This window comes from Ambystoma mexicanum, chromosome 12, assembly GCF_040938575.1.
Source record: "Ambystoma mexicanum isolate Mex_15411 chromosome 12, UKY_AmexF1_1, whole genome shotgun sequence".
Taxonomy (NCBI): Eukaryota; Metazoa; Chordata; class Amphibia; order Caudata; family Ambystomatidae; genus Ambystoma; species Ambystoma mexicanum.
This window is the reverse complement of record NC_090936.1, coordinates 144,404,539-144,414,512: the sequence shown is the minus strand read 5'-3', so window position 1 is coordinate 144,414,512 and position 9,974 is coordinate 144,404,539. Positions and strand designations below refer to the sequence as shown.

General features: G+C 43.7%; 1 protein-coding gene across 2 annotated transcripts in view; it reads right to left on the bottom strand.

The window, feature by feature from the left end:
- Positions 1–1,638: 1,638 nt before the first annotated feature.
- The window catches only part of WNT7B (Wnt family member 7B), a 554,012-nt gene continuing 545,676 nt past the window's right edge, over positions 1,639–9,974 (bottom strand). For both annotated transcript variants that reach the window (XM_069628186.1, XM_069628185.1), the window contains exon 4: positions 1,639–9,636. In XM_069628186.1, coding sequence (XP_069484287.1) covers positions 9,157–9,636 — 480 coding nt within the window. In that variant the 3' untranslated portion in view covers positions 1,639–9,156. The remainder of the gene's footprint in view (positions 9,637–9,974) is intronic.

Below are 9,974 nucleotides of genomic sequence, written 5' to 3'. Positions count from 1 at the left end.
TCTTTGTGCCTTTATCTATAAGGTCTTGCTTTCCTAATAAGGCAACAGAACCCGAGGACGGGGGACATTACCAGCCTGCTAATGCCCCCGGGGTGATAGTTGCAAACCGAGCGAAGGGATCTATTGCTATTAGTAGCCCAGCACGTCATATTGGAGTTCTAATAGCATTTTTTCCTCGAGTTGAGAAACATCTTTGAAACTGTTTCTCAACTCGAGAAAAAAAAGCAAAAGTAATGGTTGCCAGGAATTGGGGATAAGGGACTACACGTAGACCTTTCCCACTTTCTATGGCTGCCATTAAAAAAACAGAAAAAAAAGTAAACAAACCAAATGGCCGCTGTGGAACAGTGAAAAGGGACTACATGTAGTCTCTTCTCCCTTTCCATGGCGTCGGGGAGTGAAAGGAAAGGAACTCCATGGGACTCTGCGCTCTGAAAGGAAGCTTTTCAGGTGAGTCTTTCCCAGCCAGGTAGCAACATGGCGAGGGCCAATCAGATCGTTTGTAACAATCTGATTGTCCCTTGCAGGGTACTAATACTATATATTTCATGGAATCTTCTGTAAATGCTTTAAAATGTTTTGTAAAAAAAAGTGGCACAAGGAACCCCTATCTGTATACACAGTGGTATCAAACACTAATGTGCAACAATATGTAATCGTATGCGTTTTAGTCTGCTTTCTATACTTGATGAATGCTATGCTGGATGCTTCCTCGTCTCTATGATGCAGTGAGAGCCTGTGTATAGAATGTCAGTTTTCTTAGAAGGACAGTTACTGAGAGGCTAGCTAGGAGTGAGGATGCACCGTGGTTGCCGTTGTTCTGGGCCTATTCCTATTGCTACCACAGCCAAGAATAAAGCCTTCCTGCTGTTGTACCTGTGACTCCTGTGATTCCTGGCCTGGCATCCACCTCCTTAACAATAGGCTTTCTGATTACTTGTAAAACCTATGTGCTTCACGAGAAGAGCGTATGCACGTTGTGTCTGCAGTGTCATAAACATGCGTTCAAACATACCAAGCCATACAGGGATGGTTAATCGCTTCAACCAATTTACCTGGAATTATTCACATCGAAACAATTCAAATTTACATGGAAATCTCTGCTCACTGTCTTCATCACATTACTGATCAATTTATGTCTGCTTTAGAAGGCCTTTAATGTGAAATGCCCACCTCCCTGGAACTCTACTCACAAAGAATATGATTTTAGCAATTTCGCATTCATAACATTTGCCCTTACGTTGAGATTTATTTATAAATGAGCACTATCTGAGGGAGGATTTCATGTAGATCCAATAGCTGCCACTTTTCACTCCTTGGTCTGTTCTTCTCGTCTTTCATTCAGTTTTATGCCTCAACATAGTAGGGTAACCCCAGCTATGCTCAGACCTTCCTGAAGGCCAAATCCCTCTGTGAAGAACCTCAGATCAGAACATGAGTACTCTCTGCAGCTGCTGCATCACACAGGGAGGGAAAGAAAGTGTCCCGTACACAGAGCAACACATGCAAGTCATATTGACTGTGTTTTTCCTTCAAAAAAGAGAAGCAAATAATATATATGCTTGTTTTGGTGAAGGCATCTTTGTAGGCATCTGCCATCTACACCATCCTGTACTTGAATGAGGTCAACAATTAACATGAGTGTTGAAATTCTTTAATATTTATTTAATAGCGTATTTAAGTTGTCTCATTCCTGCTGAGTGTACGTTTCATGAGACAGGCCATGTCGCCGGCCGCACTGAAAACAATCACAGCTCTCTGAGCGGTCGATCTACTTTAATTTTTTGTAATAACAATACAATAAGTTACGGGTAAGATGTTTCACTTTCATGAATACCACAGTGTAACGATTGGCATAGCTTATACATCAACCCCTCAGCGGCCACAACTCTGCCAGGAAGTCACAGGAGTCACTCGGACTATTGACTAACCATCTACATGTGCAATACTCTGATCTGCAGTGGCGCGTGCGCCTGTTGCTCAACCCATCAGATGGATAGTCACTGACACAAGCCAGACTGGGTTGCTTGGCTTTCCGCTTGCCCGAGCCAAGGTCTTCTTATCCATTGCGCTCCTTGGGGCATCACTTGCACTCCTTGAACACAATCAGGCACCCGTTGACATGTTCATCCACTTTTTCTTGCTGGAATAGTGTGTACCATTTCTGTCCGCATTTCAGAGAGTTTAGTTGACAAATAATTTAAAATACTTTATAGACATTTTTCAATCATATATAGAAATACAAAATAATTGTTAATGACTTAAGCGTACAGTGTGTTACTGCTGTTCCTAAGGGGAGTTTGGCAGCCTCAGTTCCTTCCAAATAAATGATTATACAAGAGAGTGTGCTTATATGAAAAAGAAAATGGCATCGTACATGTGATATCACGATCCTCATCGCTACTGACCAATGGGCAGGCAGTGAGAAGTCAACCGTAAAAATGAATGTACGTGGGTACATACAATGCTCCAACCATATTGAATCAGATGAGTGTAGATGTACCACAACAGTCTATCATTATTGCATATTGCAGTGGCTCACGCGTATTCTCTCCAGCCAGACCTGTGTTAATATTGCTGAGCTGACAATTTCATATTGGCTAATTATCATTGACATAGTCCAAAAAAGATTGCTGTGGGGACCAAAGGCCAGACAATCGGGTTCTCCTGTAAGAGACATGCTCTGTGGTTCACAGTGTGTTTTTATTGTGTCTGTCCACTTTTTCTTTCCAGTTTCTCTTCCTACACTTCATGAACAATACAGCAAAGAGCTCTGAACCGCCATCAATGCAGTCAGTCATTACGCGTGCCTCGATGACACCAGGACCGGACTGGCCAATAGGGCAATAGGCCCATGGCCGAACCAAAAACACAAAATCCTGGTGTGGGCCAGTTTTCTGGTCAAAGTGGGTCATTTTTTGGCCCAATTTGTGCCAGTTTCGTGAGTTATTTCACTTTGTGGCTAGTAGTTTTGACCGTTGTTGCTGAATAAATATTCTTTAAAATGCACAATTTGCATCACACTTTATCAAAAACTCCCCCTTGGTCACTTGTCAAACAGTGTCACTAAAGGAATGAACAGCCATTTGCAACTGTGGGTCATTTTTTCATTGGTGCCCGAGACAATTTTATGGCCCAGTCCAACCTGGATGACACTTAAATAATGTCCTCATAACTCAAGCTGAGATTGTCATTGCGGCAGAGTGCAATTTATTGAGAATGCAAACTTTCTCTCTTCAGCAGCCCTTTGACACAGGGTCAACAGATGTCCATTGAAGACATCGAAAACCAAATGAGCATCATTTGCAAACCCACAGGTTCTGGAGTGACAGGGCAGACCACTTTCCATTTTTTTGTGTGGTTTGGAAGGGGTTCAACTGCCAACCAGCTAGAGGTCGTGCTGTGTTAATGAGCTGCATTTGACTTTCTTACTTTTTTATTAACAAAGACATCTTCTTTTGTATCAAAAATAATTGTCTATAAAATATAAATGTGTTTGTGTGTGACACTTTACCAATTAGTCAGAGAGTTGTTGCAAATGGAAGCCATGCTGAGTGCAGTCCATGACTCTGACATGGCTGCTGGTTTGGCCACACCCCTGTAAGTGATCAGCTTATGGCGAATGGCTTAGTTAAACTGAAAACAGCCCACCAATTGTCCTTCCTAATGAAACACCATACTATGTTGCATTTTCAGTTCTTGAACATACCTCTCTTTGATTCGGTGGTGAGCCCAGCCATCCCCTAATATTGAAGTCATTACATCCATTGTACTACTGCCCCTAAACACTGCAATGTGGACCAACTTCAACTTAAAGATGTGTGAAATTGATCCAACCTCATTTCATTGCTGGTTTTGAAGTTGAGCGTGAAACTTCACAAAAGAACGATAAGACTGCGCATGTTTTACTCCACATGACGTAAAGGAATTATTGTTTCTAATGAGAGTTCATAGACTTTGTAATCTAAATATCTAGTCATCGGGAAAAGGAAAGGTTTGCCATTCGCTTAATTTTGCCATTGTATCATGAACAACTTTAATGACAATTCAATTAACAGTTCCGCCTTTTCAAGACTCCTAGTAATGTTTATAGCATTTGCTTGATGAATAAAATCTCCTAAGCCACTTTAAAGCATTTTCAAAAGTAAAACATTGTTGTAGGTTATTTAAAATTATTTGTTCAAGGACCAAAAAAAAAATCCCAGCAAATCCTTTTCTTTGGCCGATATTATTGCAAACTGAATTGGAGCAATTTAGTCACTGGAAGAGGAAGAAATTACGTCACCTGTGGAAAAAACATAATGTCCCAGTTCTCTGACTTCCAACATTGGATTTTTTGTGGTTGAGAATAGCGGCAGGATCATGTCAATATAGATTTACATTGCTGGTCCCATTTTGTCCCTCAGGGAAAATATATTGATGGGCCAATTAACAACATCTTTTTCCTCATTACAAGGTTGCCGGCGACCTCGTAACACCGTTTCCGTCGCCTGATATGCCAGTGCCACCTGGATATTACGAGTCCCGGCCGGGGATGTCAGGCGGCGGGAACTGCAAGTCCCCAATCCCGTGGAGTCCCATAGTCCCATAGGACTCCACGGGAATGGGGACACATAATCATTGGCATTGTTGCTAATAGTGCGTCCGTGAAAAGCATGCCTGCAGGGGCCGGCGCTCCAGCCCTGCAGGTGTTCTCGGAGTGTGGCGGTCCAGAAAGGGTGCTGTTACGTTGCTACCGGCACCCTTATTTCCAGACCGTCAGACTTGTAATGAGGCCTATTGTCTGGCAACTAAAACAACACAGTACACATATTATTTTCAAGCCTTGCAGCCTTTTATGTTTTCAAATGAGATATTGAAGGGCAGAGCTATGGAAATGTAACAGCAGATCAGGTGAGATCAGAATGAAAGCATTTCTTTGAAAACCATTGGAAGAGCACAGGTGAACAGTATCTGTCGGAACATAGCAGGTATATTTGCAAATCGCAATATTCGCCCCCAGGAGTAGTCATTTGACGCAAGAGACTAATAACAGGTGTGTATGGTTCCCCAGCACAATAGTACTCAATTTCTTGATCTCGAAATGGTGAATTCCTTCGAAGCTGTGACCATGAGATCAAAAACAAACTGCTTAAGTGGATGCATTACTTTATTCAGCCACAGGTGTTACAACAGACATGCCTACTTTTCCAAAATTCGCAAATAATTAATTAAACATTCTGAAAATGTTTGGGCTCAGTGATGCTGCTTTTTGTGTCCAAGTGCAGTCCTGAACCTTTTTAGACCCCATGATGGTTTTGCAAAATATGTTGTAGAGATCAGAGTAGAAAGCATGTTGGTGTCGGCTCTGTGTTTATTCGTATAGGATTGAATAGCACTACAGCTTTTTTTCCATGATATTAAATATATTAATATTAATATGATAGGTTATTTAAAACAAGTTTAGTACCCAGAGGTTTCTAAGCGCGGCCCCGGGATCGAACATGTGGTGCTCGTTGTCATCTTGCTTCCAAGGCAATCATGTTGCCCCTGAACTATCCTCCCGAGACAATGCAACTATCTGCTTGGTGAAATCGTTGCATGCAGTCCTCTTTTTTTTAATGTCTGCTGCATTTCTGTGCCTTTCTAATTTTTTCTGTGCCTGCTATTTCTAGGCCTTTCCTGGGTGGGTACCATGGTTCTCAACAGAGGTATGGGTTTTGAAGCGTTTAATTGATCGTGATAACATCAGGAAAACAGAGCATTTTGAGAAAGAGAAAACGAATATACTAATTTCCAGGCACAGAAATTAACGATTGCATAAGCGGGAGCTCAAAGTAGCTCAAAGTAGCTCAAGGGTATCCACTGGGGAACAAGGAGCTAGTACATACCGTTCCGCAAATCTAACTTCCACATAAAATGCACACATATACTTGCGTTCATTCCAGCCCAAAGTGGGACGGGCAGTGTGGGATGCTGGATCCGCCTAACTCTGCCTTTGTTGCCACCAGCCTCACACCAGCCAGCATGGAAGTAAAGGGGATGTGATGGGCTGAATGGCCGCGAGAGAGGGCACTGAAGGATGAAAGAATGCAAAGAGCCGCAGATCTCATGTATATACATTGGCCTCATTAGGAGTTTGAAGGTAGCCATGCAGTTCTTAGCGGCATGGCTGGCTCCAAACTCGTGTCCGGGTCCGGGTCCGGGTCCCGAAAAAAAGGGAATTACCGGGCCATTCCGACATTTTGCGGGCTCGGTAATTCCCTTTTCTCAGGACCCGGACCTGGTACATCCCTGTTCCCATTCAAGCCCCCATAGGGCTCAATCGGAATAGGGAGGATGCTAACAACGGACCCCTTAATGACGGGTCCGTTGTTAGCATCCTGGTCTGCTCACGGGTGGCGGTATGCACGTCTGGTCTGGCCCAGACGTGCATACCGCCACCCACGAGCAAACTCGTAATGTGGCGGACCGGAATGAACGGTGCCGGTATCTTACAGGCACTGTTCACTCCGTGGGCGCCAGCCTCATAACGAGGCCCATTGTTTCCCTGCGGTACGACGTTGTGACATCGTCAGGCTTTTTTCACCGAGTTTTTTGACGAAAATGTTCAGCCGAAAAAACATTTAAAAATATGGGTGGGGGAGATCTAGGGGGATATAAGCAGTAGGAGTGTATGGGGAATAGGGACTAGATAATAGGGAAGACGGGGGATTAAATGGAACCCCCCCAAATAAAACTTGAAAAGATGCTGATTCGTTTTTTCACCCGCAAATATTCAGCAAAAAACTCTGTGAAAAAAGACCTGCCGATCTAAGAACATGGAACCTACCCTGCAGCCATGCACCAGCATCAAACAGGAAAAAAGGCAAGCGTGTGTCCCCTTGTACATTTGGGACCTGGTTCACAAAGATCTGCACTGGGGAAAATCAAGGGAGGACTGAGAGCATCTCAGATTTGCACTTGCCTCATTGCAGGGCCCTCACAAAGCCAAGCACTGAGGCAATTCTGCAGAGGCCTGAAGCATCTCCACAAACACCAACATGCAAATGCACCGGACAGAGGGCCCAAAGGATGCCCGTGGGGGTGGGGGGATTATGGTGACTGCCTATAATAGAAAATATAGCAGATGTGGTATGAGGGAGCAGCAGCAACAGTTGTACTCAAGGGGGGCTCAGCATAAAAAGCTTGAACACCACTGTTCTCGAGTCAGGATTGGAAGTGCCTTGTGGGACAGGGGGCAGCCTGCACAATAGAGGACAATGTTTTGTGACAGCCCAGGGAGCAGGCAAATCCTTAGGCAAGTGGCCGTCCGATTGGCTAGAACCCGTGGATGAACATATATAGTGAAATAACTACATTGCGATAACACACAGCACTGTCATTCAACTGCAGCTTTATGTACCAGAGGACGCAGACACCTTTGCATTGCCTATAAAAAAACACTTGGAGAAACACAGAAGGGACACCTCTGTCACTTGCAAGGATGAGTACCTCATTTCCTTTATATTTTATCATTTGATCACTTTCACTTTCTTCTCAGGTGATACCAAAATAGATTCATAAATTGCAACATTCTTGTTTAAGGCACTTAATTCCTATTTGTTTACACAACTTGACTTGCTAATCAGCATCAAGACTCAGCATTTGATAACCAAAAGGGCAAGCAATATTATAAATGGGTTCCATCATCAGTCGGTCTACAGTGCACTGTGCTGCCAAATGTGCACAGTGATAGCAAGTGGCCTGGGGCTGAATGGGGGACCCCTAGGGTTGTGCTAAGAGTCACACAGTCCTAGCTATCACTGGGGCAGATGACAGTTGTTAGCAGCAAAACGTTTGAAAACACCCTCAACACGAAAGGGCTCCCAAAAATGCAAGGCAACGCTAGTAAGACTCACTACATGAGTATGGGAACATTAGATCACCACACTGTGAAAGGGGAGTGATATATGTTTGGGGGGAAAAGGATGAGATTTCTCTTATAAAGCCACATCTAATTGTCAGATGCTTTTCACGCAAGTAACCATTGTCTACATGAAGGATGCATAATGAACAGACCAAGGTAAAAAGCAGTCTCCCAGTTTCACTTCTCAGCTCTCAATTCCGTATACTAGTGGTTAAGGCACTGTGTTCAGATAAAGGACTGATTCGGTTAATCCCGGCTTGCCCACTGATGCACTCCGCAACGCCAGGCTTTTTGCTTTTTCTCCGCAAACTTCACTAACGTAAACTGAATGTGCTATCATTGGCGCTTCCCATTTCCACCATAAGCGCTATATGTATATATATATATATATATATATATATATATATATATATATATATATATATTTTAAAAAAGTACAGACTAATTCTGTGTCTAATCCAAGGCTCTGGGAATATCAACAGCAGCAAGAGCAGGTGACCACAGCATTGTGTGATCTTTTTGTTATGTTGTGATAAATAAGGCCCATTTCTGTTAAGAGCTCAGTAGCACTGAAATACTTAGGGATAACCAACAAGAATAAACAGAAAATCCGACTTCTAATAAGTTTACATTTAGTACAGAATTAAGACGTAGCTACCCGTTAGTGCTTAGACTTTTGATGCTAATAGACATAAATAATATTTTTTTAAATGTTCTTTAAAACCATTCCAGTGTTACTGGCAGCTCATATAAACTGTGAATTGTATCCCCCAAACGTGTTCTCCTAAAACTAGAAATCAAGTTTCCGCTAAATCCTTTAATATTTTTTGATTGTCCACATGAGTTCCTTTGACTCGCGCAAGTTCATGCGTGTGAAAAAGTTGTAGTCTTTTCCCTGTAGAATTAGCAAAAAGGCGTCACATTCCTTTTCAGCATCCTGTAACCCGCTATTTCTGTCAGCATCTCCAATGTGGGCCAAAATTCCAATGAGGAGATTTTTGTGAGTTAACCCACAATGGCATGTGGAAGTCATAGGCCTTTGTGTTTACCGGCTCCACCAACCTGCACCGTTTCCCCCATTGTGGTTCCACCAGCAAGTTAAGATGCATCATCATTGTATCTGTAAGTGGGGGTGGGGGACAACAATTAAGGGCAGAGTCCAATATTTTCCAGTAGAAAATTCAAGATGTGCAAAATGATGCCGTAGTCCTTTATTGTACTCCACGCTCTCATCTGGTCCGCTGGGAATTGTATTCCCTGCATGTGCTTCATTTGCAGGTGAACACCTCTGTCCGCTCGCTGCACGTGTTGCATTTCACAAAGCAGCACCAGTGGAACTTGCAGTTGCACTGCCACACTTTTGTGTACTGGTGTGTGTTGTAGCCCCGCCCGCAGCACATGAGGTCGCAGCCATCTGCGTGCGGGGACGTGCGGTTGCAGAGCCGCCCCTGGGTTCCCACGCTGCCCGTGGAAGAGTCTTCCTCGCAGTAGTTGGGCGAGCGTTCAATGAAGACCAGGTCCGTCTCCATCGGCTTCTGGTAGCTCTTAGTCTTCTTGATCTTGAGGAAGGTGGGCTGCCGGAGTCGGCTGGCCCGCATCACCTCCACGTGCACTGCGTCGTTGTACTTCTCCTTTAAAATGTATCCGATCTCTCTGAATTTGGGAAGTGTAGTCCAGCAGGTCTTTGTGGTGCAGGAGCCTGAAACTCCATGGCATTTACATTCCAGTTTCATTCTATCCTCCAGGGCCTGTAGTGTAAACAGAAACACATTGTATCAGATACAAAGCAGACAAGGGCATTCCATGCAGAGTAAGGAAGGCACTGGCATTGGAAACAGCCACACACTTCAGAAGATGTTTCAATGGCAACATGATCAGAATGACGCAACGCAACACCACCCTCAATGACCTGCTCCCGGGGCAAGTCGTTTCTCTAACATTTGAGTTAAGGGCCCCATTAACTTCACTTTCAAACAGTACAACACAAGGCGGGGGTGTATGACTGCAAAGGCGTGTGACTCCAACCATCACTGAGAGTAGTGAGTTTGCATTTTAATTAAGATTTGTTAGACAAATTGAAAATGTC